Below are 26,858 nucleotides of genomic sequence, written 5' to 3'. Positions count from 1 at the left end.
CAATTATTGTGGCGAGGATGTGAAGCTGTTAGCGTGTTAGCATAGTAGTTACACAGTGAAAGGTCTGTTTAGAGTGGAACGTTAAACGTTGCATCCAGGGGACTGAATTGTGCTGAGGACGCTGCTCTAGTGTCGCTCCTGCAAAGTGTCTATTTCAAACTGACTAAAGAGGAAGACCAGTTTAAAATTCCCAGGAATCCGTTTTTAGGAAGCATCTTCAACTTTGTTATGAAAAGTTGGGATCTTCAGATTCAGGAAGCCAGTTCAATGATTTAGATTAAAGTAAAGTACTTTTCAGACAGACGACACTGAAGCTCTTCCAGCTCTCAAGAAGGCACGTCAAAGGTTGTGTGGTGATAATGTGATAGTGATAATATAGAGACAGGAACATTAAAACAATGTGGAGGGATGTTAGCGAACGTCTCATTCGGGGTTTCATAGATATGCTGGTGATGCAAACCTGAGGAGGAACATTTACTGCTTTACAGTCTACATGTCTACAGCCTGATACAAAAACACAGTTTTTCCCTCTTCAGTAACAATAGTCTAATTTAAATGCACATATCTGACCAATAATATGGCTGCTGAGCAGGTAACCGTGCCAACAGACAACAAGCCTGAGCTCCAGTTTTGGTGACTTAAACTCTGGGAAGTTAGCTAGCTAGCTAATAACTTGAGCATCTCGTGAAAAACCAACATTGGGGGAGCCAAGAGGGTCAAATTTGAAAAAATGGATGATGTCATATTGTCTATATCCATCTTTGATATACAGTCTAAGGTTTAAATCATATGTTTAAAGGCAGAGTAAAAGTCCGAGAATCAAAACTCTCGAGCTAGAAGAAGAAGAAAAAAAGAAAAGGTCTCCTCTACCTGGTCCTTTAAGCTGCATTGATCCATCACAGATTTTCTATTTATAAAGTTAATCTAAAGAAAGAAAAATGGTCTAAATCTGTAAAGTATGAATAGCATAACATACTGGAAATACTTTAGTGGATGCCTCTTTGTGTCCGTATACATTTATTTAGAATAACATATTTTTAGAAATACACGGGAAAGACGAGGACAGTGACAACGCCGTGTGGTTCAGGTTTGCATAAAAACTGGAAACTGCGATGATAAGATTCCTGGAAATAGTCGGGCTCACGACTCCACAGGCAGCAGCACTTTATTCAAATATAAAAATCATGAGATTTAGACATTCTGCAGAGTACTTTGATGAAACGTCTTCCATCATGCTTTCCAAATGTGTTGTTATAATGCACATGTGTGTTTTCAGCCAGCACAAACGTCTCTCACCTGTGCTGAGCATTAGCTGCAGCTTCTGTCTGTTTTGCCTGCAGCTCTTTGTACAACCAGAGAAATTGTGCAGACGCAGCACTTCCCAGAATTTAACTTTCATTCGAAGTGACTTGAGCACAAAGAGGAGCTGCACCTCAGACATTTGAGAACACGCTCTAAAAACCTGATATGCGGAGTTAAGTCTGTTCTTATTGTTTTGGGCTTCAAATGCCTTAAGCTCACATTAAGCGCTTTATTAAAACTGATAAAACGGTTCTGTGTCAGGCCTCCTTTTTCTGTTAGAAGCTTTGATGGTAGAAACGTTCCTCCAGGAGTGTCCAACTCCAGGCCTTGAGGTCCGGCATGTTTTAGATGTGTCCTTGATCCAGCACAGCTGATTTAAATGGCTCAACGACCTCCTCAACATGTCCTGAAGTTCTCCAGAGGCCTGGAGTTCCCTGTCATGACTTTTATTAAGTTAAAATGTTTTCTGTTTTATGAACGTTACATCCTGTTAATCTCATTTGTGGTTACTTTGTGTCTGTGCCGCTCTAAATGTTTCCACCTGGGTCTCGTTTTGCAGTCCCTCCTGAGTGTGCAGCTGTGGTCTTTGCTCTACTTCAGATCATCTGTTTGTCGCCTCCTTGACTTTAAGCTTGCAGCCTTGTGTAGCTCCTCTGCCACAGTGCTCCCTTAGTGTTTATCACAGCCTGTGTTTAGTCTCTGTCTCTGTGGGCTGTTCTTGTGTTCCTCGTTTCTTGTCGAGTCACCCTCGCCTCCGTGTTCGTTCATCTCCTGCGTCTTCTTGTCAAGTGCCTGTCTTCTGTTTCCTGTTTTATTTTGATAGTTCCTTGTCCTGTGTTCATTGTATTCAGTTTTGCTCTCGCTCTCGTCTGGTCAGATTAGTCCCAGCTGGGGTCTGGGGGTGGGCGTCCAGGTACACACCGGCTCACTCCTTGGCGGCCGCTTATCGGGGCCTGGAGCCTGGGGCTCGCTCGGGCCACTTCGGAGGCGGGGTGCCCCCGGCCTCTCAGCCTGGGGCTCGGTCACTCAGGCACGGCTGGCTGCCGGCGGAGCTCACGGGCGCGTCACTGCAACCCCCCCTGGCTTCTGCTCCGCGGCTGCTGAGTGAGCCCTCATCTGGGACTCTCCTCAGCTCTTTCTGGGACAGTGGCGCGGCTGCCCCTCTGTTGGTCTTCCTTGGTCTCTTGTGTTCTGGGGGCCTCTGGATGTCTGGAGTTTTGATCTCCTCCATACCTGCTTCATGCCCTGGAGGACGGGGCTGTGGCCCCCCCACACCCTCTAGCAGATCATACATGAAGGAACCTTTTAAAAAAACAAAAGCGCGTCCATGCTCACAGGTGTACACACGGGTGATCACACCCACAAACTACACCCTTTTTGGCTCCTACCTCAAAGCACACTGTGTTCTGTTGATCTTGCGTGCTGCACAATAATGTTTAATATTTAGTATTTACTGTTATATTCCCATATATCATTGTGATGTTGTTTATTGTATTACTCTTGTTCTCTTCTGCTTGTTTTCTTTTTTCTTTCTCAGCAGGTGATCCAGGTGATCGATAGATGCATTTTTTTTTCTGCTCATTCTGTTGGTTTTTGTCTTTTGCCCTTCTCCCCCGTCCCTCTTCTCAGCTGTTTCTCTTTCCCTCTTTCTTTCTCCCCTTCTTTCCCCCAGTCAAGTCTGTCCCGTATTCAGTAAGTGAAAATAAAATAAACAATAAAAGGTGAATCAAATGGACCATTATGGCAAGGCTGGGATGGTCAGTTTGGTAAAGTAAATCTGTTGGGCATCATTTTTTCGCCTTTAGACAACAATTCTGATGCAAAAGAGCCAAACGGGACAGGCAAAAAAAAAATAAATAAATAAATAAATAAATAAATATCCTTTGGGAAAAAACCAGCAATAAAGCTTCTGTTTTCAGTTAACCTCGCGTGTTTGCGTCCTACATCCTGCCTGCTTATCAGAGCTAATCGTGACACTCGCCTTCTGTTTGGGGAACATCCAGCTTCACCGCTGCAGCACTCTCATCTGTTCTATTTGTGAGTTGATTGAAGTTACTTCTACAGTCTCAAAGTGTTCGATGTACCCACGGTGTAGATTTCACCCACAAACATAAATGAACCTGCAGTGTGATTTGAAAGATGGAACAAGGCTGAAGAAATGAGACGTCAGCGCGGTGTTCATGCGTGGCCATAAAAGGAAGCAAACGGTCTGCATCACCCTCACAGTTTGACCCTACGCCGTAAACTGAGAAATCTGACTCTTTGTTGCTCCTCAGTAACTGTGATTGGTCTGTTTGGTCGTAACATATCGTAAACGGTAGATTACAAATTAATTATTATTGACATTATTTGTTTAATTGTTGTAATTGTTCGTAGCTTCTTAACAATGTAATGTTGGTGTAAGGGGGAGGAGCTAAACTGAGTCCAGGAAGAACACTGTGGAGCTGGAAATGAGGTAAGCGTTCACAGGTAATTTCATAGTTTCCTGAAGTTAATAAAAACAATATGATGTCCGGAAACCAGCTGACTTCTGTGGAATGTGTTTTCTTATTGAGCTGGTAGGACAGGTTCACCTGGTGTCCGTTTAAGAGGACGAGCGAAAGCTGCTGGCACAACAATAAAGATGAGCCATCGAAGTGTGGCAGAGTAAAAATGCTCTTGTCGCTCACCGGGCTTATCACCACACATGCACGTCTGCGTAACGCCAGCAAATAGGTATGCAAACCTTCCTTTACAGGTAAATGTCTGGAGAGATTGTGAGTCACTGCCAGCTAAAAGTTTAAAGGTCACAGTCGTTCAGCAGCGTTACACAAGATTCATCTATGGCTGCTTTACATACCACACAGCTGCTCCTGGGTTTGTGAGGACGGTGAATCACACGTCACTCTTTGATTTCATTTTGAAAACATTTATTTTTTTCTTTTGTTCTTTTTCTAAGGAAACTGAAAGTTCAGTGAATTTATTGAGGAAATAATCACATTTATTCCTCGTTACAAGGAACTCGATCCCAGAGTTACCAGCATCTCCCAGAGTGGACTGAACCTTACTGGTTCAGTCCACAGAGACGCACTCTTGGTTTCCATCTGTTTGTTTTAATGGACTCTTTAATTCTGTGTACTTTCAAAATTCAAATTGTTACTTTTTTTTTCCAACATTCAGATTTTCTCAGAATTTGAAGTTTTTTGTTAAAACTGATTTCTGTGGGAGAACTTCACCAAGTCATCATCCTACTGACTCAAATGAACGAGCAGCCACGTGGCCTGATGTGTGTTAAAGGAGGCGGTTTGATTAAAGTTGCTCAATTTTATATGTTTATTTTTTGTTTTTCTGACAGATTTTTCTTATTTTCAGTCACTTTTTGTTTACCTGATATAATTGTTTCCATATTCATTTTGGTTTTTTGTAACTGTTGCTTTAATTGTTGTGTTTCCAATTTTTTTTTTTTTATGAACTTTTGTTTCAAAACAACCAAACAACCTTGAATGTTGAGTTGGCGTGTGGATAAAAGAAAATGTTTTTGGAAATTAGATTTTCGTTTTCTTTTTTCATGTGATAACTTTTCGTATCTTCAATCAGCACAATAAAGAAGAAAAACCTGACTGCTGATTCACGAACGTATCACTAATAAAGATACTGTACTCATGAAAATGTGTTGATGTGTGGTTTATGTTACTGGAAGCCAGTCCTTCCACTTCCTCTGCTGCTCGGCTGGTAACGTTTGTCACATCGTTCCATTTTTATTTCCCTATTTAGCTGCCGAGGCCGGTGCCGACCTCTCAGCGCCTGTGACTCAGTGGTTTCAGCCTAACGTTCATAAAACGTGAGCCTCCAACTTGTTTCCATTATGATTTCTGGACTTTACTGTGACTCAGGCACAGCGACTTCCCTGCTGACTCACCTGAGTCATGAGGTGACTGTGTGTAAACAGGTGCGTCTAACGAGAGTTTTGTTGGCAAAAATGGCAAAAATTCATAATTTCTTACTTTTTTTAAAATAAGTGACAGGAAGGTGATGTGTTGATCCTTGCGATGAACCCATCCAGCGCACAGAGGGTTCGTCTGCTCGTCTGACCTTTGCACTGACCTTTGTCTGATGTGAAGCTCAGACCAAAGGTCAGCTTTGAGCTTATAATAAAGAGGTCAAGAAAACATCAAAAACTCAAAGTCTTAACTTGACATAATTTGACTGAACGTCTGAATGAGCTCAAAGAGGAGATAAAGTTTGGAAATCAGGTTTGAACAGAGCTCCTTCTGTTGCACTGAAACCGGGCTGTGGCCTACTTTCACGGCCCGCAGGCAGAGTGCCAGCTCCAGGTTTATGACTGAGCCGCCTCACACTGCGGTTAATACATCTTTTCTGTCCAGGACTAACCTGTCGGCCCAGTTTGGCTTTTTTCTCCACCTGTCTCATGACCTGGACAGACTGCATGCAAATCAGCGAGTGTTAGTCTGTACAAAGCAGCAGCGTATTTACTTATTCAAATGGTGCAGAGAGATGATGTCAAACAGAACCTCGGGCCTCACGCTGATGTTTGGTTTGAGTATCTTCACCTCCTAGTTGGGCAAACATGAAGTCACGGGGGCCTTCCTCACGGATGTTTACGTCCAAACGCGGATACAGACTGAGTCATTTGTGTAGATGGTTGTAAAAGCTTTCTTTCTTCTCTGTGATAAAGAAACGTGAGCGCACAGCGACTGATTGACCCCATTATGGCAGAAAAATACGCTTTTATTAAACCTGATCCATTCATCATTTCATGTCCCGTTGCCCAGGGGAGCAGAGTCACAGGTGAGCCCTCATTGTGCTCCGACGTCCTGACAGGAACTCGCTTCGTTTCAGAAATCACATACCTGATGAATTTTCTAAAGAGAAACACGATATGCAAACACTGCTGCTCACTTCTCTGGAAATACGTAAAGTTATAATGAAACTAAAGTTATTGTGTCAGCTTTCAGTTTGCTCTGTCACGTCTCTCAATCCTTCCTCACACAGGTATTTTTTATTTTTAGAACACCCTCAAAACAAAGGATAAAATGATGAAACGAGTCATTAAAATGAGATCAAATTTACTCCAGAATGTTCAATAAAAGTATAAAAATAATGCAAAACTCTGTTAAATGACACAAAGCAACAATACAGAGATGGAAAGCAACAACAAAGAGTCTCAGAACAACAAAGTAGGAGATGCAGATCACATCACAGAGAAGCAGAGCATCAACCTTCCAGACACAAATTTTCATGAAACAACAAAAAAAACAACACAAAGATCACACATTTAGAAAAACACAGAAACGCTCATAATGAAAACTGTAAAAGATAAACAACAAAGTAACAAAAATGAGCAAAATTACACAAAAAACTACCAACAAAATCACAGAATCAGATTTGAAATGACTAAAAAGATAAATGATGTAGACCAGCAGCATTAAAGTGAAGCGTTCGCATGCAAGAGCTCGAGTGGTTTATCATCCATGTTTGATTTTCCTCTGCTGTTTTCAGTGAAATCATGAAAAATCACATCAGATAACATATAGATGCCATCTTCACATGTTCAAAGATGATTGTGCCTTTGTTAAATGGTAAATGGCCTGCATTTGTATAGCGCTTTTCTAGTCCTTAAGGACCCCAAAGCGCTTTACACTACATTCAGTCATTCACCCATTCACACACACATTCACACACACATTCACACACTGGCGACAGCAAGCTACATTGTAGCCACAGCTGCCCTGGGGCGCACTGACAGGTTAAGAAACAAAGCTCCTATAAGGGATGTGAGGACGCAGCTACCTGGGTACCAGGTGTGTTTATAATCACAAACTGTAGTCAAAAGATGGATGTAGCCTGTCAGAATGAATAAAATGACGTCTCCTTTTCTGCCTCCTTTCCTGCCTCCTTTCCTGCAGCTAATTCGCTTTAATTTCTGATGAATTTTTCAAAAGTAACACGATACCCAAAGACTGCCGCTCGGTTCTCTGGAAGGACCGTGACCTTCTAGAGAAATCGTTTCCTTGTTCTCAACCTTTTGTTTCTTTTGTTACATCTGTCAATCTTTCTCCACACAACACATTTTCTATTTGTTTTTAACAACTTAAAAATGTTTGTAATGGGAAATGAAATCACAGGAATGATTGTGCTTAAAAACCAAAATGACTTCAAAGGGTTAAATAAAATCTTAAAACTTTATAACCAAATCACAGGGAAAAGAAGAGTCATTTAAAATAAGGATTAGTTCCCTGCAACACCCACAGAAACGGAACAGCTGCACAATTAATAACAAAATCGCCACAAAATGACAGAAATGTCCTCAAAATGACATAAAGCAACTGCAGATCACTTGGAGTGACTGTAAAAAACATGTTCTAGTGATTCTATACATGCATTTTATTTATTTTTTTGTTATGACTGAAATAAAATAGAAAGAGGCTTCGAAATAACTGCTTCTAAAAGGACAAACACAATCCACAGGTGGGGTTCAGGGACTCCAGTTAGCTGAGCTGAAACCTAGCACGCAGCTAGCAGCTAAGGCCACCTGTCAACTAAAGAGGCCACGCCCCTTTATAACACTTAAAAACTGTTGTTTTGAAGGGGGCGTTATCTGCAGAGCCCAAACTGTTTGTGCATCTGGCTGTAAACATGTTTATTTCTGCTGTAAATGTTTAACATGGGGACTGACTCACTGCTGGAGCCTCTGCTGGACGTCAGAGGAACTGCAGCTTTGGGTACTTGAGGCTTTCATCCTATCAGTTTGTGCATACATCGTGCTGTAAAGCAGCGGTCCCCAACCCCCGGGCCTCGGACCGGTACCGGGCCGCGAGAGTTGAGGCTCAGGTGTGAAATGTATAGTTTTCAGGGTTTTTATCGGTTTTCAGCGTTATTTTGTTATCGTTTTTATCGTTAACTCGGTTTTCCTGAGTCTTTTCACGTGTGTTATGAATAAATCTTTTTTTCGGTACCGGTACTAGTTTTATTTTGTTGTATTTATCCGTGACACCTTAAAGGCCGGTCCGTGGAAATATTGCTGGGCACAAACCGGTCCATGGCGCAAAAAAGGTTGGGGACCGCTGCTGTAAAGTACACATAATCAGACCGATGCCCTCCCGTAAATCATCACATGTCATGTTTATTGTGCACTCTGCAGAAGGTAAAAGTCTGCAGGGACCTGTGTGAGCTTTCAGGTGAATTGGAGTTTCAGCTTTCATGCAGCAGCTACCTGGGCTGGAGTCTCAGGGGAGCGTTTTCCATTTCACACATCAGTTGACTTGACAGACTGAGAGAAAACAATATTTCCTCTAAGAGGTGTGCACTTCCCACACCAGAGGATGAAGCTTTCCACTGTGAAGGAAATCAACTGGCTGCTGGGAAACTTTATTTAAACTCCTGCTAACAAAAAGAAGCTAAAGCCACATCACAGGGACAAAATTAGCGCGGTTATCAGGGAGATACACTATGAGGGAAATGTCCCCTTCAAAATAAAAGCACAGAAACGCAATATATAAGCGCTCAAAGTGAATTCAATGTGGATTGAAACTGAAATCCAACCATCCAAGCATTATTCCAACTGTTTAAATATGTGTTTCAACGTTTATATCAAATAGCATTTCACTTTTTATATGACTTTTAGCTTTATTTCAGAAGATTTATGTCCACTGTAAGACTGATATATCACTTTTTAATGTTACTTTTATCCATAAATTTTAGCTCATGTGAATCTTTTTTCCTCATTTATCTTTTATATCAATCACTTTTAGGTTTTCTATCATTTATTGTGTTTATCTGTTATAACAGATTTTTCCCATTTACATCATATATGGTAATATATGATATATATGTAGCTCTGTACCATTATATTGATACATTTAAGATGATATCAATGAGAAAAAGGTTTTTTTTCAATATTGCTTTGGTCTGTATGTCAATTTATATCACATCTTTTTATTTTAACATTTATTTTCAAATGTTTGTTGTACCTGTGTTTTAGTGTAATCCCTTTCACGCGTATATATTACTGTTTTGTTAATTTACTAAACTACTAAACTAAACTACTTATTTGCAGCTCTCTCTCGCTCTCTCTCTCTCCCGCTTTCTCTTGGAGCTTTATTTTGAAAGTCCTCTCAAAGGGGTGGGTTACCTATTGTGAGTCGGTTGACTTGACAACGGGAATGATGGGAGGTGCTTGTTCACGTCCGAGATCGGGGACGGGACAGGTAGAGCCAGGTGAACAGAAGCTGCACACCTGACACTGACACACACACACTTTGTCTCTCTCACACACACGGACACACACGGGCTGAGGGAGAGGAGGCGGCCGTTGCGCTGAAGAGGCTCTTGGGACTTCACATCCTGCTCAGCGCACCGGGAACCAGAGAAGGGGGGACCATTAGGAGCGTCAGGGCGCAGCACACACAGCAGCTGCTGCGGGCTCGGACTGTTCAGAGAAGGACTGAACTGCGCCTTTAACTCCCAGGACTCTGTGAGTGATTAAGCGGAGGACGGCAGCCTCCTGCCGGGGCGGATTACTGCCCGCTGTGGTCTCACATAATCCGCACTTTGGGATTTTCTTCAATGTTCCCGGAGCAGAGCAGCAGGTAGTTCCTGCCCCGACCTCCCCGCGCACCTTATTTCTCTATTCAAACCCCGGGGGAGGGGGGGTCAGAGACCCGGTGTACCCGCCTAATCCCGCACCTGCTGACCGCAGCAGCACCATGATCAGCTCCGAGGGCCTGAGGCCGGCCTCTAACGGCAGGAAGCAGCTGGGCAAGCTCGCCACCCGCCTGGAGGAGGTGAAGAACCCGTGGCGGCAGGGCTCCACGCTGGAGCTGAGCCACAACGAGGCGGCCCGGCTGGCCACGGACGCACTGCTGGAGCACGGGGAGAAGGAGTACCGCAAGGTGCTGACCGAGGAGCGGGAGGTGAACTTCCTCTCCCAGCTGGAGATCCAGTACATCACGCAGCATGCGGCCAGCAAGACGTGCGGCGGCTCCGACAGCAACGGCGTAGGGCCCGGGGACCGGGACTTCGGGGACGGGGACGCCGTGTCCGAGCTAACTTCTGGAACTTACTTCCCCATGATGTCCGACGAGGAGCCGCCGATGCTGGAGCTCGGCTGGCCGGACGCACCGACGAGATACGGACCGTCGGAGACTCAGATCTACTTCCAGAGAGACAAAAGCCACAACATCAAAGACCTCATCAGGTCCCTGATCAACAAGGCCAAGAAGGTAAGAGCGCTCTGAGGGACCGGAAACAGAATCATCTCTGTCTGCGATCTTTTATTAAACAGCCTGAAACAGGAGGCCGCTTTTCATCGATTAGTCGATTATTCCTGAAAGCAGCCAGCGGCTGATCGGTCAGTCACGGCAGAGGTCAAAGCTCAGACTGTATCATTGATGAGTGTGTGCTTTGTTCTCACAGTGGTCTGAATATCTGTGCTCTTATAGTCTCCCACAGTCCAGCTCCCAGTTCTCCTCAGTCACACATCTGTAAACTCGGATTATTTATTCTTATTCTTTAGAGAAAAGCTGGAAATGATTTAGTCTCAAAATCTGCATTTTACAGACTGAAAGCTGCAGCTGGACCAGGCGAGTTTATCCTGGTGACCTTTGACATAAGTCACAGAAACAAAGCAGCAGCTTTCTCGTTGGGGTTCATAACACACTGTGAAAAAGCTTCTTATAAATAAAGTCCAACCAAGTTCTCAGCAGTCACGTTGTGTCCACCTCAAACCTGTGAAAACATCAGACAGGACAAAATAAAAGCTTCAGATGTGGAGAGTTGGAAACATATTCAAGTGTAAACTATGTGCAAAATGATTTTTTTTACAGCTGAGTTACTGCAGCTAAATGTTTAGTGTGATCCAAAGCATGTCGCTCTCTGCATGTTAGACCAGTTTGTGGCGCGCTGTGTAAACACAGTCGTCTGTCAGCAGCTGGGATCAGTGACCTCACTCTGTGTGTGGAGCAGCTCTGCGCTCAAAGACATATTCTGCCCATTATTACTCCCAGTATAGCGCTGTCTGTAAGCCTGAGCTGTGCTGCACGTTTCAGGCTGATTAGAGCAGCTTTAAGTGCTGCGCACAGACGGCGTCGACACAAGTGCTACGTGCCAATAATGCGACCAGTGAAACGGCTTCAAAGAGATGATAACAAAGAAGGAAATGAAGCCTGAATACAGTCAAATGAACAAAGGGAAATCATTATAACTGACTAAAGTCAGGCTGAATTTCCTCTTGAAGCTGAGATTAGATCAAACGTTACAGTCGCTGCTCAACACGGTAATAACACTGAGGCTGAGACGCTGCTGTTGACACGTCGTTTGGCAGCTGAAGTCGAGAAATAGAAAAAATCTTTGCACTTTTGTCCATTTTTGTCCTTTTAATGATGACGCACGAGTGTGGAGGCTCGAAACCAGGACAAAGTCTTCATTTGGAGTAACAGAGGTGCAGCTCACTGCGTGGATCCGTCCCTGGAGCATTTTTCACCCGGCTTGCTTACAAACGGCGCGAGCAGGCCGGGGCCCGCCCGCCACCTCCTGCCACCGCCCGCCATCTTTGATCTCTTCTTATCAGCTTGTGAGCTCGAGGCCGGCTGCTCGAGGTCCAGGGAGCAGAGGGCTGGCTGTCACACTGCCCGCTGTTTAGGAACAAACCCCCGAGCTCACACACACACACACACACACACACACACTGCGGTGTAGTTTCCATTTTTTGTGTCTGTTTAACATTTGCATCATTTATTTTGTTCTCGCTGACTTTGAGTCTCTTTTAAAGTCGTCTTTTGTGTTTGAGGCATGTGAGACAGGTTTGTGTTACTCTTGAACCTTTGTGTTGGTCTGCAGTACTTTTCCTTGTCGAGTAGCTGTTTTTTATTCATTGTGTAGCTTTTATAATCTTGCATTGACGCTGCAGCCTTTTTCTCCTTTTCTGCTTCTCTTGTCTCTTTGCAGATGGTGTGTGTGTGTGTGTGTGTGTGTGTGTGTGTGTGTGTGTGTGTGTGTGTGTGTGTGTGTGTGTGTGTGTGTGTGTGTGTGTGTGTGTGTGTGTGTGTGCGTGTGTGTGTGTGTGTGGTAGCAGGTTTCCATTGCTTAGTTTTGGCATCTGTTCGTTGGTATTTCTTCATCTATGTCAGAGTTAGTGTAAAGCTTCTTTTTAAACAGAGACTCTGACCCCGCACGGCGCCCGCTGACCCCCCCGGCGCCCCCGACCTCTTTGCTGTATTCGTGACCTCCACAAAAACAACCACGAGGCGACAGATGAAAGACCCTTAAACCAAGTTTTTCGCCGCTTCTCGGACTTTCTGTAACTTTACATTCAGAGCGTTTTGCACGTCGTCTCCCGGTCAGCGATCACGTAACAGTCAAATGAGAAGCTCCGTAGGTTTGTTGGCAGACAGTCGGGCACGCGCTGCGTGTGAGTCACTTCCTCCTCCTGTGTGTATAAATAGACGTGTTTAATGTGAGGCGTTTTTTACATGAACCTGACCAGTCTGTGCGTCCGTGCAGGAGAAGCTGTTTTCTCTCAGACGCAGACGCCGACCTCTTTCCCACACGTCTGTGCCGACTCAGCGGGTTTCAGATCAAATGACACTCTGGATGCATTTCGTCAGTTGGTTGATGCAGCAGACAAACGGCTGCTCTCAGAGCTGCACGTTTGTTCCTCCAACGGCTCTTTTCGCTTCATTTCAACATATTAGGACAGTAACTGAACTTTGACCTCCTTAATTTAGTGACAGATAAACCTAAAGAACAGTCCTGCAAATGAAGTGAACCAGGACGCAGGCCTGGCTCAGAGTAAAACCATCCTGCAGCATCCGGCCTGCAGGTGAGCAGCGCAGCAGTCTTCATTATTAATTTAAGTTAAAGCAGAGTGTGCAGCGGCCCCGGGGCCCAGACCCCCGGAGTCCCTCTGTTTCAATGACAGCAGCTCATTAAAGGCAGATGCATGTGTTCAGCTGGGTCAGATAAAAGTCATTACCAGTTTTACTAACGATTTACTACCAGTCAACCATTGTAATCTCATTACATCACCTTACAAACAAAATATCATAATATTGCAAAACTTAAGGTATGATAATACTATTACATAAGCTTACAGTGAATTCTTCAGATACAATCTAACTCAAACTGGAGTTAAATGAATTATTGATTAGTTGATCAGCTGATACAAATAGGATTATCTACAGGTTTTTGTGATTATTGCACCTTCTGACAAGATCTGGAGCTTTTCTTTGTCCCACATAAAATAAAATAAATCAAATGTCTTGGATTTTAAAGATATCTGAAGATGTGAGAGATTATTTTTATTCATTTACTTTAAAGGATTCATAAATGTTTTTAAGCATTTTTTTTAAATAGCTAAAAAATGAAAACGTCACGGCGCAGCCTTAATGCAAACCCATCCTGCTGCAGGTTTTCATCCTTGGGCTCTGTTACAGCAGCTTTGCATGATTCTCAGTATGAAATAAGCCTCGTGTATCTTAGTCTGGGCCTTTGTGCAGCCTGAAACGAGCTGTTTTAGCTCCTCCCACTTTAACACCATCAGTGGGCCTGAGCAGCACGGTTTTACCCCGGGGACACAGAACAGGTTAATCCAGCTGTGGAGACTCTGTGAAGCTGCAATTATCTTTTAATAGGTCATAAATCTGTGAGCTCTACTCAAATCTGCACGTTGTTTTAATAAAAGTGCTCTTCTGAGAAATTCAGTTTTTCCAAGAACGCTTTTTACTTCCTGCATTTAAATGGAATTTTTTTTTTATTGTTTAGATCAAAAAATGTCAGAAAATTCTGAAGATGTGCGTCAGATACCCAGAGCCCCCCGACAGTGTTTGGTTTTGCTCAAACAGCAGTCAATGAAACACCTCCAGTGGGCTCAAAGCAGTAAACAAACAGCAGTTTGTCCCTGTTGACTTCAGAGAGTTGTCCTTTGCTCCACAGCTGAGCAGACTTGGCCTGCATAAAGAAATAATTCTAACGTCAGTAATCAGCAGAGAAATTTCATGATGATGGCCCACGAGTGAAAATGTTAACCCCGCTCATCTTTAGCATCTCTCACAGGTCACTCACTCAGCTGACCTGATTTCCTCAGATATAGCTTTGAGGGTTGTACCTGTGAATGACCTTTGACCTCCAGTTTTAGCCTGAGGAACAGATTAAAACCTGTGCCTGATTATCTCGGGCTAAACCTACAAACTAAGGTCAGGTGTAGCTTTGCATGACCCGACCTGAAACGAGCCGTTTCAGTCAACTTCAGTCTGATTGGCTGCCCCTCGAAGATCTGAACAGCAGGAGGGCGGGGCTTCGGCACCTGAGATGACCATATTAGGGATATCCCCTCCCAGAGTGTGTGCAGAGTGCAGGCTTGTATCACATGGATAACTTGAACATATGCTGACCTCTGACCTCTTTGAAACTTTTAGGAGATAAATGACATGAAAAACAAAAAGCAGCATGAGGCAGTTAAATTACAGGTCATGGAGTGTAACCGACTTAAAAACTTGAACAAATGACCTCAAATCTGCTTAGAAACAATAAAAAACCAGTCATCATGTTTTCTTTAAGACCCCAGTAATCCACTGGTACACATCACAAACAGAAGCTGACTTTTAAACAGATCTACACGTTTGCGTTTCAGTCGGGTTTATCTCGGGTTTCATCCACAAGCTGAATTTCAGAATTTTAAGCTGAAAAATACATGACAGGAAAGATCTGGATCCAGGATTTTACTCAGAGGAGAAGCACCGAAAACGAAGGTCATTGCAGCCTGTGACCGGAGCAGGGACGTCCCCGAGAGAAGTCAGGCTTTATTTCAAGTTTAACTCGACTGATGAAGCTGCAGTGCGTCAGTTAATTGTTTTCTGATAATTTCTTCACTTTGCTCCAGTTTCTAACCTATTAAACCCTCACAGTTTGGCCTATATTCTGGAGTTTCTAACTTATACAACATCCAGAGTCAGTAAAGACAGCTCAGTGACTGAGAGGCCGAGCTGAACAAAGGTCGGCTTTATGGATCAGAGACGACGGGAGAGTTTTCAAGAGACAGTGAAATCTTAAACCTGAGAGAAAATAACCGTAAACCTGCTCTGTGCGTGGAAACTCAGATCACAGGAACAAGAACAAAGTTCAGTCAGCAGCTTCTGAAACACCTTTGGTCCTGAGCGGTGAGGGTCAGGGTGATCCTCGCAGATTCATAAAGAGACTCGTGAAATGTCCACTAAACACTTTGTGCTAACGTCTGGCTTTCCTGCAGGTGATCGCCGTGGTGATGGACGTGTTCACGGACGTGGACCTGCTCTGCGACCTCATGGAGGCGTCCAACAAGCGCAGAGTCCCCGTCTACATCCTGCTGGACGAGAAGAACCTCGGACACTTCACAGGCATGTGCTCCGTGCTGAATATTCAGAACTCTCACCTCAGTGTAAGTACAGCACACAGCAGCACTGACTGCAGGGCCGCGAGGGGCAAACATGAGCGACGCCCTCAGACGCTCATATTAAACAGGAGAAAGTGAACTGACTGCACGTAATCCCCAGAGCTCGGGCCTCGCAGTTTTTTCCATCCCTGACTCTGCAGGATGTCATAGAAAGAAGACATCCCAAATATGGTCATTTCAGGCACAGCTGAGAAGCCCCGTCCCACCTACTGTAGAAATCTTCCATTTATTTGTAGCAACCAGTAGAATAAAGCTGTTTTAAAGGAGGCGGAGCCAGAACAGCTTATTTCAAAGATGGGGCACACCAAAGGCCGACATTAGAGTCTTAAAGAGAATAACAATGAGACTGGAACCTGTAAGGAGTCCCATTAGAAGCTGGAATTATTCATCCGCTTTTTGCCAGTTAATGTATTTATCATTGAAATAGTGAAAAAAAGACGTAAAATTTCCTGCATCTCAAAGTGACGACTTTGTCGGTCAGATGTGATGAAGTCGGTGTTCTTGCTTGTTCTGCTGGTTCGTCTGTAAAGAGTCGAAACTTTTTCCATGTTTGAGAAACGAGATTTCAGGTCAAATTAAAAGTTTTATGGTCTTTACAAGAACAAAGAGCTGTGCTTATTGTTTCTGGATCCATGAAATTGCTGTTTATAATTTCATCTTCCTCGTGTGTGTGTGTGTGTGTGTGTGTGTGTGTGTGTGTGTGTGTGTGCGTGCGCAGAACATGCGTGTTCGCAGCGTTTGTGGCGACACGTACTGCACCAAGAGCGGCAAGAAATTCACCGGACAAGTCCTGGAGAAGTTCATGATCATCGACTGTGACGAGGTCATCGCCGGATCCTACAGGTGAGGAACATGCGCACACACACACACACACACACACACACACACACACACACACACACACACACACACACACACACACACACACACACACACACACACACACACACACAGTCCTTAAAAGATGAACCAAATACAAATCTTGCTCTTCGAATGAAGATCGTCTTCCTCCTGGAGTTGACATATTTCCTGTTCCTCAGTCTTTCTTTGAGCGCACACAGTGCAGTCAAGCTGCTTTAAGGATATTCTCTGTAACATGTGGGACTGCAGCACTTTCCTTAGAAGAAGTGAAGTTAAAGCTGAAACGCTCGGCTCAGGGTTCCAAGACTTAACTAACCCGTGTGTCATGTCACTGTAGCTGCGTCCATCTTTTATCTTCACTGTATGCGACTGAGGGACAGGGGGATAAAACGGTCGGTCATTCTTAGGCTCGGAGAGAAGCAGAAGTTTGGACGTCTTACTGAACTAAATAAAGGCAAACAGCAGCACCGCGGCAGCTGCGATGGTCTTATACCCGTGTAATGTTGCTTTGCTTTTACTTGGCTGTAGTAAAAAGGTAAAAACTGCAGCAGGAATAAAATGCAAACATAAAAACGTGTCTAATGTCAGCTGAGCCGAGCGGGCCGTTCTCCTTTTAGCAGCCTCGCACCGACTTTGCATCCAGCAGCAGATTACAGCAGGAAGCTGGCGGAGCTCGGACGGCGTGATGGCTTTGTCTGATCGGATAAGCAGCGTGACAAAGCTCGCGTTGTGCAGCTGAGCAACTGTAGGCCACGAGCTGCTGTGGGAATACCTGAGTAATACCTGTAATTACATCTACACACTCAGCAGGTGGGTAAGGATGAGAGCTGCAGGCACCAGCAGAGACCTCATTGATGCTTCTTTTTTTAAACTGCTGAAAAAGATCATTATTTACTAGATTGTGATGCTTTTCATCAGTCAGGCCTACCGTCCATAGGAGCAGAGCCACGGGGCGGCCACGGCCAGCCCTATAACCACTCGCAAAGAGACAGGACCATTTAGGAGATGCAAATGTTTGATGAGCGCATCGTCTCTCCACGCACGCTCACAAACGGCCGTGCGCGCGTCAGCCTTGATAGCAACAACCTGGAGTGCTAGAATAAAACTGTCGCCCTGCAGATGAGCCTGATATAAGCTGCTTATTTCATTTACCTGTCAGTTATAATCTCTCGCAGGGCTTTATTTATAAGTCCAAATATTTTTATTTGGACTTATAATATATATATATATATATATATATATATATATATATATATATATATATATCCTATATCCTGACTCTTAGTGGGGTTTGAAACATAGATGACTACAGCAGCACTGAGGTGTGAGCAGCTCCAGCAGCAGAATTTAGTATTTCATCTTGAAAAAGGGCTTAAAATGTGTTTGGAAAGTTTCAAAGCAGAAATTTAGTGTGAATTCTGCTGTCGCTTACTCATCCACAGCTCAGACGGAGCACCATGGGTTTTTTAACTGTTTTTGTTTTATTCATGTTGCACTGAGTCTGTAAATCTCGGGACTCGTCTTCCTTAAAGGGATTAAACCACAAAATTTAAATGGTTAAATTCTTGTAGACGACTCGGACTGTTTAAGTCTCAAGGAAAAGTCCTTGTAATGTGCTTCAAAGTGTGTGTGTGTGTGTGTGTGTTGCTGTAATATAGCCGTGAAGCTGGTGGACAGTTTGTGCTGTAAAATTCTGGTGATTTTAACGACTTTGTGTCACGTAGCTGCACACTGCTCGTAAAACTCAGTCATAAGGCTCACCCTGTGTCTCTCGGTCAACTGGGACAAATTTATACTGAGTTAACTTTGCAGACAGCTGCTGATTGTACGGAGCTAGTTAAGGCTTTTTTTGGACTCGTTGTTTAGGTCATAGTTCCTGTACACAGGTATGTATACGTCATGGAACACACTGCAGTCACCTTAAAGCCTCTCTTATTATCTGTGCTGAGCTTTAAGGTCTTTGTTCCCTGCATTTAATCTTAAAGGCAGCGCCACAGTGAAGTCTGGGGAAACACGCTGTCTAAAGGACGAAGTCGGGATTGATCCTTTCTGAACACTGTACTCCATTTTCCTGTAGATTTCTACGTAGTCAGCTCAACATTCATAGTTTGCAAAACATACTTGAGTGGAAATATTTTCATACTCGTTCTTTAACCTTAGTCACCTGTTTCAGGTGTGTCGCCTTCATTCATTCACTCGCACACTCGTCTCCTTCTCTATGTTTTCACCTCTGCCCTGCTCTGCTTCTTGTTTCGTTAAATTGATTCTGTTTTGTCTTTTACATTCAAAGTAACTCTAATTTTGCAACACACAGTGTTGTTTTGGGAGGATTAAGTGTTGCTTCAGGTGTGTGGCAGGTAAGAGGGCGGAGTCCCGCAGGCTGACAGGCTTCTAATTCCATTGCTGATTGTGGAATGAAGGGTGAGGTCACCCCCTCTGCTACACCTACTACAAACTTTATCACTTCAACATTGAATCAAATAAAAGTAACTTGATTCCTGGGAAGCGCCGAGCCTGTAGCTGTAAAACTGATTGGCTTGTTTGAGAACCAAATATCAACACAGATTACCGGATATTATGCAGAGAATATCTGAATCTGCTAATCTCAAAGAATATATAACATTTGCAGTAAATAGTTTAAAGCTAAAACGAGACCGTGATGTCCTAAGCATCAACAGAAACCAGTATATTTCAAAGGGCAAGTAAGGCAACCAGTAAAGAGCAACACAATAGAGATCCACAACAACCAGCAAAAAAACTATGCAAATATTACCAAAAAGACCCCAACACAGCAATCTCAGAGGCAACCACCCAACAACGGCCAATCAGACGACAGAAACACACTAGCTCCAGTCTACTTTATGGTCCTCAGAAGTAGTATTTGTTTATGAAGCTATAAATGGGGGTAAAGTCCTGTGAAGCACATTCAGACTGAATGCTTTCAGTTATAGACATTTATCACCTGAACAGCTAACAGGTGCACTGTCACAAAGGCTTTAAGTGCTCCAGGAAGCAGCAGGTAACTATAAACAGTTCATCTTAAACGGCTGAGCATCCTAACGCGATCTCATTTACAGTTCTATGACTTGTTTGTTAATTAAACCACAACTTTAATGATCTGAACCGGAAGTCATTGAAAATTACCATTTATGTGTATCGGGTGTTTAGATAATGAAGGTGTGCTCTGAGCTGTTCTTCTCCAGAACTAATCAGGAATTCAGATGAATCATATCAAACATAGCTGAGCACTGAGTGGTTTAGTGCTGAGGAACGCCGTCCTGCAGGTTCCTCTGAGGTTGTCTTGCTTTGTTCTCACACAGTCAAGTCTGTAATGGCTTGATTACAATCAGAAAAGAATCGGTTTCGTAAATCTGTAAATTTCATTTTAAGTTTCCATGAGTATTAAAGTTCTTTGTGTTGCTTTGAAGATGCCAGTGAATCAGTTAAACTATGAATTACACCTGCTCTGATATCATTGAGATGCTGTCCGGTTCATACTTGTGCAAATCAGAATCAAATCTGCCAACTGGCCTGAGATCAGATATTACAGGGACAAAATTAGCTGGCACTGTGTTCTTCAACCAAACACTCTGCTGTCATTTAAATACACAATACACAGTCTAGTAATGTATTACAGGTTCTGTTTATGGAGATGAAACAGATGCAGACTCTGTGTCATTAACTTGTGTCTGTAGAAGTACGAGGTGTCCTTGAAAACGAGTCCTTCTGCAGGGTTTAAATGTGCACGAATGCTAGTTTGGCTAAAGTAGCAAATATGCGATTAGCTAAATGGCTAACAACAAAACAAAGGCCCCTGCTGTTAGCAGCTCAGACCGGTCAGAGTGTATGTTAGTAATGCTGACTCTAACATGAGTATTATTGTTAAACAATATGCTGTTTAAAGCTTGTTTAAACAAACATGTATCATGATGGTTGGTGTTGATGAGGGTGTGCTGGTGCTCGGCTAACGCACCATCCATCCACCCACTCACCCTGCTTTGTGTATCTGTAAACAGCTGGTACATTTTGTGACTTGTTAATGAAAAGGTGTCGAACATCTTAATCTTTTAGTTGTAGAAACTTTGTAATGTGGCTAAAACTCAGACGTCTGTGTGGTCGTCTAACGCTGGACCTTTGTCTCGCCTGCACATAAAAGCAGTAAAGTGTCTGCTGCTCAGTTAGACGCCTTCGGTGTTCGTGCACCTCGCGTCCACCTCTCGCCGGCTGATAAACTGATGAGTCATTGCACTGACTCATCATCATCCAGGAAATAGTTAACACTCACTGCAGGGCTGTTTATCAGCTGGAGGTGGAGGGAGATAATTTACACAGGCACAGCTGAGAGGTACCGAGTCTCAGCCTCAGTTTGTGTTTCATAATTTTGAGATTTCATGCACATGATGGCAGAAAAACCTGTCACGCATGACGAACATCAAGCCTCGTCCCTGGATCTATTCAGGCTCTTATCCAGAACTGCTTTCACTTTCTGATTTTTATCTGCGTGAACTCATTGTACTTGAAATGCCACCTGGTAATCGGCAGCTGCACCGAGTGTGATTTGATCTTTTACATAACTGATGCATCAAATACTGCTAAATGCTGCCGTCTGCTGCTGAGCGAGGTTCAAATCAGAACTTTGACAAATCCATCTCAGCTGCTGCCGTCCAGCACCTGCAGGGAGGCGACTGCACCTAAAATTCACTTTGGCCTTTCTGTCTTTAAACATATATAGTTCAATAATTATTGTTATATACTTATTACTTAAACACACATTAATGCATTTATAGTAAGTTCCCTTTGAGTACCAGTCAGTGCCTCTGTCAGTGCGATTGCCATCACCAGTGTGTGAATGTGTGGATGACTGAATGCAGTGTAAAGCACTTTGGGGTCCATAGGGACTAAGTAAAGCGCTATACAAATACAGGCCATTTACCAGATCAGCAGTAAAATAGTTCAAGTCCAAAAGTTCATAAAGGTCTCAGGAAAAAAATCCAAAACTTGAGTTAAGTTGCATTCGGCAGATCTTCCATTCAGGGTCATCTTCTCAGGCACATCTGGATTTTTTCAGCTTGGTTGCTATTTTTCGATCCCTCAGAGGAGGACAGGTTATGTCCCTTTGTTCTCGTGCTTCTGCGATGGCTGCCGGTCAAAATGCCGATCGCTCGACCTGATTTTCGTTCATCGGATGTGAAGGAAGTTTATGGGGAAGACTGTGGTTCTGTTTCAATAGCTCATCCCTCTCACACCTTGTACTCTGTTATGTATGCTTAAATCCAAAAAACAGAGGAGGCAGATGTCTGACTCTAACCTTTGACCTCTTCTCTCCAGTTTCACCTGGTTGTCGGCTCAGGTGCACAGCAACATGGTGATGCATTTCTCGGGGCGCATCGCCGACAGCTTTGACCGAGAGTTTCGCTGTTTGTACGCCGACTCTCAGATCATCGACTGTTTCTACAACCCGGAGGAGGACGGGATGCCGTACTACCCACCGTACCCTCCCATGATTTCCCCCAGCCTGGCTCTGGGGCTCAGCCCAGGCCATGGGCTGGATCTACTGTCTGAAAGGTAAGAAGGTATTCGCTGTAAGGGGAGACGCTTTCATTCTGATTACTGTCAAGGTTTTAGTTTTTTCCAAGTTTCATCAGAAGCTTTTTTCCTGAGTTAATTATGTGAATGACAGCTGCCGCAAAAACTCTTTGAAAGCTTGATTTATGTGACATCATGATGGATATATAATCTCTCTATGTAATCAACAGAACTTCAGTGTGCCACTTTTAACTTTTCTTCTTCCACAGGCAGCGGGACAGGGGGTGCTCCGAAAACTCTAGCAGCCAATCGAGTAACAGCATCTCCAGTGTGAAGGCTGCACCTGGAATGTCCTCAAACACGGTCTACAAGGTCACGCAAAGTCATGATAAGGAAGCTGCAGCTGGCTCCCACCTGAGCCCTGAAAGAAGAGGACTGAGCGACCGATCGGGAGGACAGACCCCTACACCAGGAGGGCGAAGCTCTGCTAACGGGGGAATCAATTTCGCCCCAATTCCCGATCGCCCCCCACCGGCCTACGGTCAAGCGATGGGTATCGAGTGGAACAAACCCAACACAGCAGATGTCTTGCGGGGAAATATTGGTGGAACCTCTACCAAGTTTCAGGGTTTGGGGCTGTACGATCACAAACAAGATCTCTTCCCCTCCTCGATACCCTCCCCAGTCAATGACACCAAACCGCCGCCTAAGCAGAGGCTCCCCAGCGGGATGTTCAACAAGCTTTCAGATTACTTCCTGTCATCCAACTCTAAAGACAGGGACGCCTACAACTTCCGGAGGACTCCGTCTCCTCACGGCTCACCCTGGGGAGGACCGGACCTTTCTCCAACTGAGCCGGAGAGTCAGCAGAGTCCACCGCCGCCGCTTTCTCCGGTCGGTATAATAAACCGGAAGGACCAGAAACGAATGACGCTGGGCCACAGCAAGCTGGACCTGGTGAACCAATACAACAAGATGAAGCCCAAGCAAGTGTACAGCCGCTTTGAGCTCAAGGGCACGAATTAGACTGGAAGGCCAACCATCAGAGAGGTTGTGACTCCGGAACATTCCTCTGGTATCTTATATTACAAAGAAAAGACTCTGAGATCTTGGAAATTGCTCAAGTTTGGTCTTCAGACCTCAGCCCTACAGGAAACTAAGACTCTTGAGGAGCCATTTTGGCTCCGCGTGGTTTCCCGTTTATCAAACGAGAGGTTTTTGGCTTTTTTTGAGGTCATAGTTTACCAAACAAATCACACTTTTACTAAATCTGCACATCATGATTCAACTACAGTCACTACCTGAGTAAATATGTTCTCATAGGTGAAATAAGTTTCAAAGATAAGCCACTGACTGTTTGCTGACACGTGAAAACCATCGAAATGTGAATTTTTGCCTTCAACACTCCAGAGGCTTTCATGTGGGCATTTCTTTACATTTTTATACTCGGCGACATTCCTGAGCAACAGTTTGAATTCTTCCTTTGGGTAAACTTAGGATTCTGCAGTTATTGTGCTTTTTTTTTAAGATTATGATAATATTTGTAATAACAGGGCTGAAGAATTGTTTCCTCCACAGAGATTTTTCTCGCATTTAGTGAACGTTTATGCTACATTCAGATGGAAACTAACGTTTATCTGACTGGATCCCAGCTTGGGGTCCGGTAGTAGCTCTCAATATGGTGACGGTTTAAAAAAAGATCATTGACACTAATACTGCTGAAATTCTGCAGATTAATACGATCACGTTGTTCGGTTTCATGTTGTGACGCGACTTCCACAGTTCTTATTGGAGAAGTTTGAATCTGAGGTTATTTTTTGTTTCATCTTTTTGTTCTCATTAAGTAAATGAAGGAACCAGTGAGTCACCCACCAAACAAAGACTTTCATTCTGACAGTCGACTGTTTCTGCTCTGTAAACGAGTCATGCCATATGCTACCACTAAGTAAAACATAAGATTTTTTATTATGGGAAAAAAGTTCAGATGTAAAAATTAAAATCTCTCAAAATATTCAGTTTGCACTGTTAAAGCGATGACAATGAGAATCTTTAAGAAGATTAAAGATAACATATCATTATTGTTTAATCGTGACTATAAGTGAAACAATCATTCAATCAAAATAATGATGATTAATCAATTTGAACTCTACAGTTTATTCCAACAAGCCAAACCTGGAAATACGCAGCCTGACAGAAATCTCACATCCAGTCACAAACAGTAAAGTGAAGTTTAGTAACCTTTGCTCCTGGGAGTACGACAACACGTGCCTTGATCATCCTGCCTTAAGGTTTGCAGTCACATTTGCGACAGCCTGTCTCCAGCGGCCTCGGTTAGTCTCGGTCACAGTTTTACTTTCGTTGTTCGGCACAGGGAGCGATCTGTGCTGTGAATAGTAGAAGCAACGCCAGGATGTTTCGTGGTGCTCGTCATGTTCTGGGAAAGTCGGGTCGTAGGGCATTTTGTTTATGTCGGATGAGACGATCTGTGTCGAGAATCTACATTTACGTTCCTCAGCTTTCCTCGTAACGGAGGCTCGTTCCTCCCGCTGCACAGTTTTACAGCAAGCTTGTAGATTTGTATATAAATGATTAATTATTATGCTCTTCATCACTCTGCACCGCAGTGATTCCTCCTCAGTGGAGCAGCAGATGAGGACGTAAAATCACTCTAAGCAATAAGGATTGATACCGATCAATAGTTCTGATGTGTGTCTTTTGTTTACTGCTCATTCAGTGGGCGCCTTCTGTTTTTATTTGCCCCCAAATCAGCTGGACATTTGATTTATTTGTATATGTTTTCCCATGTAATGTACATTATACTGTATATACATGAAGTTGGGTCATTGTTAAGAAAAACACTCTTCGACTTTATTTTTACAGATTACTGGAGAATGTGAACTTGAAGTTAATTTTGTGTGTTTAAGTTGCTTTTAATTTGTAAGATGAACAAAATTTAATAAAAACATGAAGGTAAAGTTGAGTTCAGTGTTCGTTTTTCCATAAAACCGAGTAAAATGATTCCTGCCTGCATTTCATTTAAGAATGTTTTGTGGAAACATCACTATAATACAGGAGAAACAGCAGGAGCAATGACAGCCAACTTATTAACTAATGTTGGTTAAAGAACAAACATTTTGACTAAATATGCATCAATTCAATTTTCCTTGATTGTCTGAACTTTCCTTCAGACCTGAAGATTATTTGTCCAAATGTGATGGTGAGACCCTGGAGGGTGCTTGGAAAAGCATCGTTTTACTTCCTTCCTGATGTCATGTTTCACAAAGAATCAGTCATTTCGGGGTTGCAGGGATGTTGCCAGTCACATCAGCTAAGCCGATGAGCTCATACGTGTATTGTCCAACTGGTTGCTGAAGGTTGCTGAAGTTGGTGTCTTCCATGCAATTTACGGGCAATCGGCACTGGCAACCAAAGTAACTGCAACAAGGTTTTTGGTGCAGCAACCTCCAGCAACCACTCACCAGCTGAATAATAAACACATTTCCCTAGCAACCAGTGGTTACCATGGAGTCACTGACTGGTCTCTAGGCCTGTGTGATTGAGGCATAAACTGCTTCAGGTGCATACCTGCTGCTGCCTCTGCAAGCTGCTTGTCAACCATACCTCCACCCATACTCCTCCTTTCATACTGTTCATGTTACTTCTGATTTAATCAGTGTCACGTCTGTTGTTATTATCCATGCTCTGTTCCTCCAGCAGCCCTTTGAGTGCAGACAAAGAGTAAACAATGTCCTCAGACGATGGAGTTGGAATGATGTTCCTGTTCCACAGGAGTCCACCTTCAGCTCCCTAAAGATTGACTTTCTTGTGCACCATCGCTAAAACAAAAAATGAAATTATTCCGAGTATTCCTAAAAAATTGACAGCTTTTGAATGCTCCTTCTGTCGTAACTACAAACTATGAGTGGGTGACACCAGGAGCAGGTTGTGGTCAGTAGCAGGTCAGTGGAGGGAGAACGTTGCAGCCATGTTTAAATCTGTGTCCAAACATAGGCTTGGTGTTTCCCACTGGGCCTCAGCACTGAAGGTTTTCCTGTCAGGAAGTCCAGACGGGGCTCTGGGTCACGGGACGCAGCACGAACAATGTAAGTTAATAAAGCTTGCAGAGATATGTGAACAATGGATCATCCAAGAAATCTCTCCCAAAAGTCCCTAAACTGGAACACAAATCCATAATTCACGAGACAAACACCGAGACTAAAATATCTCTTTGTGTGCAGGAAACGAGCGCACGAGCCGCCGGTGTGCTGTAAAGCTAAACTAACATAAATACAGTTTCATTTGTCACGCAGTCAAAGTTTGGGAGCATTAATGTAAAGGTGGAGATGTGAGCCGTTTCACACGCAGCTCTGGTTGTTACAGTCACAGGTGTACTCATGCTGGTTTGTTAGGGTTACTGCGTGCCTGCTCACAGCCCAGACTTTGTTTTTTTTTAACTGTCAGCTACACTTGATGAACTCGTGGGGTTAAAAACCTGCTCCGCAGCTCTCGGTAATCTGGGTCCTGCCAGCAGTGAAGTTTCTGTTTGGGCTTGTGTTCAGCTTTGTGTTAATACACAAACACTGTATGTGTGTTTTTATTATCAAAGGGATTTATGTGAGCGTGCAGGACTGTAACCTAAGGTTTATATTATTAACAGGTCAGAGTAACGCAAAAATAATGTAACAAGTAACAAATTACTTAATTACTCCCTGGAGAAAGTAACAGTAATTAGTTTTAAAAAGTT

General features: G+C 43.6%; 1 protein-coding gene and 1 long non-coding RNA gene across 3 annotated transcripts; both read left to right on the top strand.

The window, feature by feature from the left end:
- The first annotated feature begins 3,202 nt into the window (after window positions 1-3,202).
- On the top strand, window positions 3,203-5,033 carry LOC120715417. 2 transcript variants are annotated; one of them, XR_005691629.1, is made up of 6 exons: window positions 3,203-3,339; window positions 3,429-3,619; window positions 3,707-3,757; window positions 3,858-4,017; window positions 4,241-4,333; window positions 4,462-5,033. It is a non-coding gene; the product is annotated as an uncharacterized LOC120715417 (long non-coding RNA). The 2 variants fall into 2 exon arrangements; XR_005691628.1 differs by having other exon boundaries at window positions 3,858-4,039.
- Window positions 5,034-9,479: 4,446 nt separating this feature from the next.
- fam83c (family with sequence similarity 83 member C) lies at window positions 9,480-25,094 on the top strand. The gene is made up of 5 exons (XM_040002413.1): window positions 9,480-10,523; window positions 15,545-15,712; window positions 16,446-16,570; window positions 21,917-22,153; window positions 22,384-25,094. Exons 1-5 carry the CDS (start codon window positions 10,008-10,010, stop codon window positions 23,138-23,140), a joined length of 1,803 nt encoding a protein of 600 aa, XP_039858347.1. The 5' UTR covers window positions 9,480-10,007; the 3' UTR covers window positions 23,141-25,094.
- Window positions 25,095-26,858: the final 1,764 nt, after the last annotated feature.

Source organism: Simochromis diagramma, unplaced genomic scaffold, assembly GCF_900408965.1.
Source record: "Simochromis diagramma unplaced genomic scaffold, fSimDia1.1 OVJJ01000438.1, whole genome shotgun sequence".
NCBI classification, from domain to species: Eukaryota; Metazoa; Chordata; class Actinopteri; order Cichliformes; family Cichlidae; genus Simochromis; species Simochromis diagramma.
Note: the sequence above shows the minus strand (reverse complement) of the source record. Positions and strands in the feature narration are given on the sequence as shown.